Source organism: Calonectris borealis, chromosome 23 (genome assembly GCF_964195595.1).
Source record: "Calonectris borealis chromosome 23, bCalBor7.hap1.2, whole genome shotgun sequence".
Lineage (NCBI taxonomy): Eukaryota > Metazoa > Chordata > Aves > Procellariiformes > Procellariidae > Calonectris > Calonectris borealis.
In genome coordinates, this window is record NC_134334.1 from 2596356 (window position 1) to 2608523 (window position 12168).

Here is a 12168-nt window from a genome sequence, read left to right on the forward strand (position 1 = left end):
ATTCTCATGCCTGAGGACTAGTTTCTAGCCTCCTATAGTATACAGTTAACATCATATAGATGCTTTTAACATAAGATTTTGTCTTAAGAAGGGATTGACCTAAGTTGTCATCTTTGCCCTCTGAGCTTTGTAGACCTGGCATTTTTGTATTAAAAGATCTCCTCAGAAACTGTTAACTGTCCTCTAGTAATTTTTAACTATATCTTCAAAACTTACGTTCTTTCACAGAAGTCGTGGTGCTCTCCGTCAGCTTGTTCCTCAGCTGGTGAGAGAACTGCTTCTGTAGGAGAGATTTCTGAAAAAATACCCCATGATGTGCTCTGTGAAGGTGGTGAAGATGAGAAAGAGAGGGACAGGACCCTAGTAGAACCAGAGTTCCCGGGACTTTGGAGTCAGGAATGTGACTTGCACAAGGTAAAATGTTGTGATATCTCTTATTAGAAATAGAAAAGAAAAAAAATGTGGATGAGATCCTTTTGTAATTGACTCATTGTAAAGTTAGCCTTTACAAAATTTTGACAGTGTCCATAGAAGTATTTTAATGGATTAGGAAAGTTTCATTTGCCTCTGTAGTAGTTGTATATATCTGAAGTAATGACACTGGTAAGCGCTGTTTTAAGAACCTTGCTTAAAAACAATAATTATCTATTTTGCAGTTAAAATGCAGATTTTATTACATAGATGTAGAGATTCAGATGTGAGATTATAATCAGAGTAATTGCTGTTTGACACTATTCTTGTAGTGTTTGCTCTTTTAAAGAGAAAACAATGCTTCAGGTTTAGTTCAGAGATATGTGAAGACATACATCACATCATGTTCACTTGTTTGAGTCAAAAAAACTAAACATGACTTTCTGTTGAGTTGGCAACACAGATTGTTTTATGTGGAAACAACTTTCTTCATACCATACTAGGCAAAGAAAAGCATCTCTTTTAGCAAAGGAACAGTATTCTATACTCTAAACAGAAGTAAATAATACACTCTTATAGAGTGGAATTGTGTAGTTAAGATCTTAAATGTTATTCCAAGGTATACTTGCATATACTGCTTTTTTGAGATGTAGGAGACCTTTAAGAGCAGACTTTATAATCAATTGAAAAGAAGTAATGTCAGTACATATTCAAATATTTGCATGAAAGAAGCAGTGGACCATAACTGAAATGTTCCAGTCAACTTAGCTGTTTTTCTTCTGAATGAGTATTTGTTTAAGAAGCTGAGGGGAAAAAACCTCTTTAAGTGCAGAAGAGCTAATACTGCCATTAAAAACATTATGTCATAGTGTGGGATGATGATAAGCTACAGAAGAGACAGCTGAGAATAAATTAAATTCTTCATATAGAAGTTGGGAGGCTGAGTTTGATCTGGAGAGAAACAGACAAAGTCTGGCCAGATATTAAAAGATTCCATTTGCAGGCTTTTCTACTTTGAGCTATGGATTCTGTGATCACACTTACTTACAGTCATGGTGTTTTTTACTGATGTTCCTTGTTAGATATCCAAAGAAGAAATGGATCCAAAGCAGCTGGCTACAAGGGTAGAGAAAAAAAAAAAATTTGAGAAAAAAGCGCAAGAATTCCAAACTGGAATTTTTCCCAAGCAAACAGTGTCTGGTCATGAATGTAAGGGACGTACTTTCTATAGTAAACCAAGTTGCATTCATTTCAAGGTTAGTGGCCATTCTGCATAGGATCGATAAAGATGATGTATGTATCTACTGTATGTATATACTGATGTCTTGATCAAAATTCTGTTGCACTGGGAAGAAAAAAAAAATCTTGTCTTTAAGAGGTCTTTAGTCAAGTACTTACAGTACTTACCTTTTTCTTTAGCAATCTCTTAGGTGAGTTATAGTCAGATTAAATAAACTACTTAGTTTTTTACTACTTAGGTCTAAATTATAAAATACTTCCTTTACTTAGGGGAATTTAAATACTGTCAGAAAGGTGAGCAAATGATGAAACATCTTGTTAGACTGTTCCATGCTTTTTAAAAGGCAGCGTAACTGTTACTTATATATTGTTTGTACATACATTATTACTATAAAAAAAAGTCCTTAAAGAAGTCATGACTATAATCCAGTTAAGATTTCAGTTTGCAAGTGACCATCATATTGTACTGGTCATGAGGAAATTGAGCTGCAGTTTATCTCTGTATTGTAATTAACAAGTGTACTGTGGGAAAGTATAACACTATGCCTAGTTCTTCTCTGTGCTTGAAAAGGTTGCTAGTGTGGCACATCAGACAAGTCTTCTAACTGTGTCAGAGAAACATGCTGCCAGTCAGCTTGCAGGACTCTTCTTGTCTGTGCGTTAATGAACGTGCCCAGGTATACAACTTTCATGGCGTTCTGGTTTTATTAGGAGCTGGGAGCCTGTGCCTTGCACGGAAACAGCAGACCTCCATTGGAAGACAGTGGCACCTAGCTCTGTGTTCAAAAAATCTGTATTGTCTTTGCCACACACAGTCTAAGTTGTTAACAACTCCGTTAGACCATGAATGTGACATAATGTCTTTGACATTCACTGCAGAAAAAGACAGAGCAGCTTGGTGCATTAGCTGTGCACAAACCCGATAATGTTGCCCCGTCCATGAAGCATGAGTTCCTGGCTTTACAGGCTCTGTGTTTTAAAAGGGTTTGTTTGGAGCAAGGCAATGCTTTATGGGTTTATAATACTTTGCACACAGGCCTGTGATCCCCGTAGGGGCTGTGAGCACAACTATGGTAAAAGTAGTTGGTTTTGTCATTACGTGTGTAAATGCTACTTCCTGTAATTCACACCACCTGATATGTTTGGTGTTCTAAGGATTTTGATGTTGGTCAAATCTACAAAAAGAAGATTGTTTTGATAAATGCATCCTACGGTGTTAATTTCTGCAGACTAGTGGGAATCAGTGAATGGCTCAAGGACTTCATTAGTATTCAGTAAGTAAAATTAACTGTAGACTCGTTGCGTGTTTTACCTTTGTGCCACAATAGGAGATGTAACCAAATTCTGTAGCAAATTAAGTAGATTTCAGTAAATACATCTAAATTATTATATTCCATTCTTGTGTGACGAGGAAAGGAACTGTGTCTCAGAGCTGAGAAATAAGAGGCTTACTGAGCCTGAGCTGCAAGTCATTGGTTTTTATAGTGGTGATAGCAAAGGACCAGTCCCTAATCAGTGGAAAGCAATATAGACCCGTGGTAACTGCCAGCTCTGAACAAGGAGAAAGCTTTTTTCCAAAAACGTCAGACCCTTTTAAAAGCGGGAAGAGGATCTCTTTTAGGTACGAAGAAGTAAAAGAGGACCCAAGCTTCTTTTTAGGCCACCTCAAAGGCCTTTAAGCCTAGGCAAACCTCTTTCACCAGCTGCCATCCTTCATAGCATGATTCACACTAATTTCCAGATTACTGCTGAAGTTTAAATGTGAAAAAGCTGATGAAATAAAGGAATCCATCTCAGAGCAAAGAGCACTTAAATTGAAATCCTGTGGTCTTTCCCATCAGTCCATTCATATAATCCTGATGACAGGTTATATAATGAAGTACTCTGTCCAGTTGGGAGAGATTGCATATTAATCTCTATTTAACTGTATTGATAATTTTATTTGACTGTTTATAAATAAAAAAATGGAATTATCCCCGAAATGTTTCTTTTTAAGAATAATTCAGTGACTAGCTTTCTCTGGAGATATTTCAAGCCTTTAAAAATATAAAATACTACTTTTCACAACTTGCTTTTATGTAAAAAACGAAGTCAAGAAAATAATATATTTACTTAGAACTCTGTGAAACAAAAAAAAGAATTTATTGTGGTCTAGCCCTGAAAGTGAAAAAATGCCAAAGCTCTTGTTTGTGTGTAAGTGAAGCTTATTGACAAATAGGGGAGATCAGAGCAAATTAATATGACTTACATAAAAAGTTAAGGTTTCAACTCTTATGGCTGACTGACCTGAAGAGACCATTTCTGTGACTGTTTAATTATATCCCAGTGAAATAAACAAGTTGTCTTACCACAGTAACTGATTTCATACTCCAGAGAGTTTTACAGCTCGCTACCCACTGCCACTTCGTAGTGATAGACTGCACTTGGAATTTCTAGCTAGCTTGATAAGAAAAATTATGGTGCATACTTAAGCTGTTCCTTGCCCACTTAGTCCCTATAAGAGTACATTGGAATGTGAACATAGTACAGTTCTTGACTGAATGTGATCACTTGAGAGCTATAAAGTCTGAATCCAGCTGCTGTAGAAGATCTTGGTAAAGATGTTAGCACTTTAGTCACAGACTAATGGAAATGCATAATTGACCACAATACAGCAGAGCACTTAAGCTTTTAAACTTGCTCTGGTGCTTGGCTGAGTATGAATCTAGTTTTTTGCTTGTTTTGAAATCCATGTACGTGGATTTAATTTTGACCCACTTATAATACATGTTTAATTCTATTACTAAGTCTGAAGCTACTAATCTGACAAAATGAGTTGAGTTTTTTTCCTGCTCTGAGATTGATTTTTTTTTTTTTTTCTCATTTAGTATGTTGGACAATCACATATTTTAAATCAACACCTCTGATTTGTAACCAAAAATGAAACAACCCTTTCTGAAAGGCCTAAGTGTTTTCTTGACGTAATTGCCTTTTAAAGTACTGTCCAAATACAAATTAAACATCAAGTATTGTGAGTAGAATGAGTCAATGATTTTTTGATGTCTGAATTAATTCAATTTTTTCAAATAAATTGGTTACCCATACGTTTGCCAGATAGCTAGCTAGCAAAAATAATCTATAGGTCTTATTTTCCATTGTCGTATTATTAATAATTTGAACAGCACAGATCAGATTTGTAGACACTGATCTTACACTGTATAATGTTTATCTCTTCTAAAGTAGAACTATACATAAATTGTTTGTTACAAAATAGTTTTACCAAGTATTTTGAAAATACCCAGGGCATCTAATCTGTCACGGTATCAGCTGTCCTCCAAATCACTTGCACAGGTAATTACAGACATAATGCTTGAGAACTGTTATCAGTGACGGACATTATATTTGCTAATAAAAAGCTATATTCTCGTGGTTAAAACGAGCATTATTACATCTCCATGCAATGGGAGTCTATTCTTAGCATAGCGGTTCTGTGTGTGTTTGGCAGCTTATGCTCTAAATCATAAATATTTTATCAAGGTAACATTTGAAATAGAAGGAGATATTCCTTAAAGTCTTTCTCAGGAGAAACTGCTAGTGATCTGTTCTGAAGGTCAGTATACAGATGCTTATTTCCCTATTCACATTTTAAGCTCTTGAATTCTGAACAGTTTCCCTTTTCTGTTTGAAAATGTTTCAACTTGCTTTTGTTTGGTTTTAATTTTGTTTTGATAAAATTGTGATTAGCATGTATGTTCTGTGTTTCAGTTTGCTTAGGTATTCCCATGGCTAACAACATTCAGTTATCTATTTTGTCTAGCTTCCTTTCTTTGTCTGTCAGGCAGAATAGGTCTCCAGTAGTGCCTTAATAATTTCATTTAGAGTGCAGCTGTGAGATTTCTTGTCTTCTGATAGGCATTTTGCTTGCATCACAGAGACCATGAAATGAGCCATTGAAATAAGTGGCAGTTTCTATTCAAGATAATTTTGATACAGTTTGCAGCAAGCAGCACATTCTCTAATCATTTGCAGCTACCTTCTTTCTTTTTTTCCCCTCTTCATTTCCTGTTTGGACAGGGGAGATGTTACAGAGCAACACTCAAAATGGATAACGGGAGAAGAGTGCTTCTTAGTTAGAATAGGCGATTGCTCCACCCTATTCTTGACAATATTATTGAGCCGCAGCTTCACCTGTTTGGCTACAGTCTCTTTGTAGCGGGAAGGCAATAATTCTTGCCTTTTAAAAGCACTTTAAGGCTTTCTGAGTAAAACCTCAATAAAGAATCAGCCTTTGTAGTTTTACAATTGCAGCAGGGTTCTGTAGCTTTTTATTAATCTGTCACTTATTCTGACTTTCTAAGTAATTAATCCAAAATTAAAAAATGAAAAAAACTTGCCATTGTTACCAGGATAGGAGCTGGATTTTTCATACATAGCTTTAATTTGGAGTTTTATATTCATTATCTCCATAGTTTTGACCCACCTGGCAAAATGTCTCCTGGAATGTCCTGTGAAATAGTGGTAACGTTTAAGCCAATGGTAAGTGCACCTGAGTGCTAAGTTACACAATGATGAGAATCCTAGTATAATCCCCTAGTCTGATTGAAAACATCATTAATTTAATTTCTTGACTGTTAACAAGGAAACAAATTACATTTCTAGAAAATACACTGTTGTACTTGGACAACTGTGTGGATGTTGAAGCTTATAATAAGGCATATTCTAAGGGCACATTTTAGAAAAACGCCTGTCACTAAGTATTCTTGGAGTATGTTTTGAAACTTGCTCCAAACGAAAAGACTTATAATATTGCCTAGCTAAAGTTAGCCAGGCAGTTACCAAAGACTGATTTAAAATGGAAACATAGAATCTGTAGAGATACATTTTAATATGTTACTCAAAGAATGAGTGAAATTATTTTTCATCAGACTACATAAGCTAGATCTTTGCAAATTACTTGGTTGGGGTTTTTTTTGTTTTCTAGATAAATGAAACTCTGGAAGGAGAAGTCATGTTTATGGCACAGACAGGTTCCTTTTCTGTTCCATTGAAATGTACAGCCAAGAGATGCATTGTAAGTGACTGTTTTTAAGTATGTTCAGAGTCAGTATAACAACGGTAATAGAAAATGTGAGATGGCATAAACATAATTGAAAATACTTAGCAAGAGATACTTATATTTCTTTCTTTTTTTCCTTTTAAATGGAGAGTCTCTTTCCAGAAAAGTATTCATTCCTTAGCTTCCCAGGTTACATGGAGATTTATACAAAATTATCTTAATGGATTTATACAAAATTACCTTAATGAACTGTAACTTTAACTTCAGAATGGAATTAACTGAAGTAGTTCTGTTTAGCAATTGATGACACAATGTTACATTGTGAATGGAGGGAAGAGAAATGGTGGCTGGAAATGAGCTATCTTTTTATCCTTGTAATTTCTGGAAATTCTATCCCAGACCTGCAGTAGTTTATTCTTAACTTTAATTTCCTATGTAGACAAAAATCAAAATATCACAATATCTTTCTATCTTTTCTGGTGTTTATAAAAAGCATATAATCTCTCCTTTCTTTCAGCATCTCAAAATCTTTTGAGAATTCTATACCGAATTTTAAGCAAAGAACATAATTTTCTTACTGTTAAGAGATGAAACTACAGGCAGCACTACCTTTTTTTAGATACCTTAACCTCCTATGAGCTAACTTGAAGAAAATATTTGATAAAAGCAACAACTTTGTTTTTAAATTACTTCCTTTACAGCTAAGAGCAGCTTTGGCTTTACAGGGCAAAAGAAATTATAGACGAGAATATACAATGCTAGAGGAAAAAGATTATGCAAGGAGACTGGCAAATGCAAAATTTGGGATATACTGGGAGCATGCTTAATAATAAACACTTAAAAATAATTTTAAAAAAGCTTTAGACATATGAATGTCTTCCTGGAGTTTGTGATAATACATTTCAGTAAATTAATGAATAAGATAGCATGTAAAGTTTCTTTACTGGACTGCACATTGAAACTTTTGTGCACAGGAAAATGAATCGAGAATAATCTGTTACACAGAAAAATAGAAGGGGGGAAGTAACTGAAAGGTAGTGCACTATAATTATGATATTAGCAATCTAGCAAGGTATTTAAGGATGTGCTTAATTTTAAGCACTTGTAGGAAGCTAGAATGATACCACATCAATATTACTTACTTAAATCTGTCTATGTGTATAGGACTCTGATAGTTTTCAGTTAAAAGACCTTGAAGATGAGAATGCACAATGCAGCAGAAAGCCAGCACATTAATCGTTGATCAGAAGAGTAGTTTTCTTCACCTAGAGAATTCATACCATCATTGTGCACTAATTACACGCAGAAACTCCCGTTCTTTATGCCCTGAAAGTGGGAAGAGTTCAGCTGTAAGCAGGATACTAGCATGCAACCAAGTTGTCTTTGTCTTTTTGATGCTTAAACTTGAATTACAAGCCTTTCGTTATCATATACACAGTTACAGTCATTAAAAATTCTATATGAAGTAGCGTATTACTTTTTAAACTGGTTGTAAACCATGGTAGCTCAAAGAAACAAGACAGGATGTATTATAAACTAATATGTAGTCACTATATGATGTTAAATGCTGCTTGCTTCTCAGCTTGATGCTAGTAAAATCGTTTTACTGTAGCACAAGAGTAACAATGTTGAATTGGTATGTAAATATTACCTACTTCCAGAGTACCTACCTGAAGACTTACGCAATCTGCTACTATGAACAGAATTTAACCTGTTTTTTCCATTGTCGTACAGTGGACTGAAATGGAAGTGGCTCAGTTTAACAAGACATTGTTTTAATGAGTTGGCTTCTACAAAAAGGCGGAAGGATAGCCACAGCTCATGTTGTTATTTGATACCGTCTTTGAAATGACGAACTTTAAAGTCCTATTCTTGAAAAGGTGGATGCTCATTCAATTGACAGTACTGACTATCTAGGACAGTAGTAATTAATGGTTTATCTTCTCACAGCTGGCACTAGATAAAGAGCTCATTGACTTTGGCAGCCACGTGGTGGGAGAGACAATTTCACAGACCATCAACCTGACAAACAGTGGAGCTTTGGGAACAAGATTCAAAGTTCAGATGTCAGCAGGTGACAGTAGTACATGCAGAGCAACAGCAAAATCTTCTCCTGGAAGAATGGTAGGTTCAAAAGCATTTCCCTGAATTGACAGAAACATTCCGCTTTGCTAAGTGTGGTAGAATCATACAGAATCATAGAACAGCTCAGGTTGGAAGGGACTTCGGAAAATCATCTGGTCCAACCTTTAGTAGTTTGTTTATGCTTGGGTTGGCATAACTTAATATAATCTGTTAGACCCCCAAATATCACAAGACAAATTTAAAAACAATTATTTTGGGGGGTGAAAGGGGAAACCAGCAATGATAATTTTTTTTAATATTTCAGTCATTTATGATTTATGATTCCTATTTTCTCCACGTCCGTGAAAATTAGGAAAAAATACTTCAGTTAAAAGGGGAGATTCTGACAGAGTCATTTAAAATCCCAGCTCCTGAACTTCAGAAAAATGGCAATTGTTGCAAAACTAGTAATAAAGTAATGAGAATTGGGAGCACTAACCTGTGATCTTCCTTTAAAAATTCAGAGCTGTTCATTTAAATTTCCTATCAAAGAAGGACAGTTACAGTTATTGACAAGCTGTTGTTACAAGGGAAGAAGTTGTCTTAGTCAAATTAAGAATTACGTTGAGGGCTGTTGCCTGAAAACTATAATAATAAACAGTGTTAAAAGAATTGAAGGAAGATCTCTCAAATCAATAGTGGAATGAATGCAAATGATTGTAATACTGTGTCCTGTGGAATGTTCTGGGTGGGAATGAAGCAGAGACTGTTGAAGAAACGTACCAAAACTGAGACACTTGGTGCAGAGCTGAGAAAATGTGTGGTGTTAGACCTGATATTGATTGCTCCTACAGCATGCCAATTCCAAAGTTGACAGAAAACTGAGGAATCCTAACAGCCGTACTTCTCCATGTAGCAGATAATTTTAAGTGAAAAACACTTACAAAGAAAGCATGCATACAATCATCTTTGCATGTCACCACTGTGGGGCAGATTTTTGAGAATACTGAACAGCTTAAGTTTGAAGACGTACTTGCTCCTTTTCTAAGTAAGTTGTGGATTTTATTCCTAAAGTGGGGAAATCTTCAGACTTAAAGACCCAAAAAACAAACAAACAAAAAAACCCCAACCAACAACAACAAACCACCCACTGTGGTAGGAACTTGTGCTTTGTAATTCCTGCGTTGATGAATATCATTGTCACAAATGTTCCTTTTTCCTCAAGCGTTGCATAGGTAGTACCCATAAATACATAGATTTCACAGGTCCTAGACCAGAGGGAATATCACTATGAGGTTGCATATCTTCGTTTTGAAGTGCCTACATGTTCTTGTAAACACAGATGCTTCATATTTGTTCCATCAGTGCAGTCTTCAATTTCTTTGATTGTTGAAGAGCAGTTGGCTCAGAGGGTTTTCAAAATTCTCTACTTGATAATCTAACCCAGTTTTAAGTTCTAAGAAAAGGGTTGACCTCTCTTTTGAAACACTACCTTAAATAGTTTGTACAGTGAAACTGCTGAGCTGTTTGCCATGGTTTTCAACTCTCATACTATCCTTACATTAAAAGTGTGGTTCAAATAAAGAATTTGTGAAATAACACAGTCTGTATCCATGGTTTTCATTCTGTATTCTATCTTTTTGTAGGTGTGTAATAAACAGAAGTCTAGTTTTAGCAGACTTCGTTTTGACATAGAACTGCCTGTGTTTCCACTAGAAAAATGTTAGTTCTGTTAATTGTAAAATAACTAACACTATATTGTGTAGCTCCCATTATATTATTTACCTGTTTTGGGCAGCCAGCAAAAATTAAATCTGCTAATTGATAAAGGTCTAGTAGAATGCAACATATTTCTCCATTTATAACGTGGAAAACAGTTACAAGAAAACAAAAGTCTGATTTGCAACTGCTTGATAAAATTGGAGCTGGTGCAAGCCAGATGACCTGTCACAGTAGAAAATGTTTTTTCTGTGTTTTCTAATAGGTTACTCGACATTTCAGTGACTGTGTCCCTGAAAAGAAAGTCAGCAATAGTCCTGTGACATCTGTAGTTGAAAAGAAGGAACAAATTTGTCCTGACCAAAGTGAAGAAATGACCTACTGTGCAGCCCAGGTGGAGCAGCAGAGGACTGAGACAAGCCTGAGCAGTAGCTCCACAGGTGAGATGACTCTTTTAGAAAATTGGCAGTGGAGTTTCCCAGGCTAAGCATTATCCATTTATAGAGCTTCCTGTAATGAACTGTGGAATTCAGTTTGCAAAGTTACTCAGTAAATTAGTAAGTAGTTCATCATTCTAGTAGTAATGTTATATTTCTTTGTATGCTGCCTCAGAAAAAAATTACTAAAAATAATGTACTGACACCATTATATCAAAAGTATCAGAGAATCTCACTTCTCATTAGAGATCAACAATTCAGTCTCAGAAGAATACAGAAACCAACTAGAAACTGCAGAATTGTTATCATTCTTGTCTCAGCAACTGAATACCCACTTCTCAGAATAGAAATCCACATGACAGGTTTATTTTTATAGTCTGTAATTCTAGGAACAAGGAAGGAGAAAGATGAACCTCTTCAGACATTTTCCATCTCATTCCTAGTGTTTACTATGTGCTTAATAAAATCCAGTCTTGTAGAAGAAAGACTTTCTTAATTTCTTTATTATCTGTATTCTTTAATATTTCTTCTGGCTATTGATCATTCCAATTGCAGGAAACTAAAAGTTCCATGAAAAGGAGGTGGGTGGTTTTTCTTTTTAAATCTAGGATCTGTATCGTTAAATGGAGTGATTCCATAAATCACGGTAGCTGTCTCCACAGAACACATACCTTTAAAGACGTTTTCAGACCTTTTAAAAAAAAAAAAATTCCATTGCTTTGGCACACTAATGTATCTTGTGACACCTTGATCTTTTTCCTGGTTAATGTGAAGCATGTGGTTGCCAGTTGATAGCTGCCATACAGTCCAGAGTTAGCTTTGTCTCTCTCGTGATGCATTAGTTTAAGGCACTTCTAAGCCTTGCTGGGAGACTGTTTAATTAAAAGATATTATTATCACAGTTGTTTTGAAAATAAAGTGAAATAGCGCTTTCACGTGCTTTGCAGGTCCTCCTGACTGCATTGCTTTGTCCCACTGAAATTGTTCTTAAAGCCCAGCTGAATTTACGTTCCTTGATGTAACAATCTCCGATATATACTTTATCCTACTGAAACATTAATATTGTTATTCTGTAGTGGAAGGCTCAGGTGCATAAGGTAGATTTCTGGACTAAGGCAAAGTTGTATGGCCAAACAGAAATTTCCTTCTAGACATTTATATTTCCACATCATTGGTATACATTACTGGATTTTGGATATTGACCAAAATCAATGTGCTTCTGCTCTGTTTGATATTTTTGTTTAGTGAATAGATGCACATATC

At 35.5% G+C, this 12168-nt stretch overlaps 2 protein-coding genes across 5 annotated transcripts in view; one reads left to right on the plus strand and one right to left on the minus strand.

Moving 5' to 3' along the window:
• Positions 1–12168, minus strand: part of GABRD (gamma-aminobutyric acid type A receptor subunit delta) — a 112010-nt gene that overhangs the window by 40815 nt on the left and 59027 nt on the right. For all 4 annotated transcript variants that reach the window (XM_075172261.1, XM_075172262.1, XM_075172260.1 and 1 more), the window contains exon 4: positions 1460–1527. The gene's annotated coding sequence lies outside the window, so the exon portion shown is untranslated. The remainder of the gene's footprint in view (positions 1–1459; positions 1528–12168) is intronic.
• The window catches only part of CFAP74 (cilia and flagella associated protein 74), a 48864-nt gene that overhangs the window by 12700 nt on the left and 23996 nt on the right, over positions 1–12168 (plus strand). The window contains exons 11-17 of the mRNA XM_075172291.1: positions 229–414; positions 1494–1667; positions 2806–2924; positions 6099–6165; positions 6611–6700; positions 8636–8809; positions 10734–10908. Coding sequence (XP_075028392.1) covers positions 229–414; positions 1494–1667; positions 2806–2924; positions 6099–6165; positions 6611–6700; positions 8636–8809; positions 10734–10908 — 985 coding nt within the window. The remainder of the gene's footprint in view (positions 1–228; positions 415–1493; positions 1668–2805; positions 2925–6098; positions 6166–6610; positions 6701–8635; positions 8810–10733; positions 10909–12168) is intronic.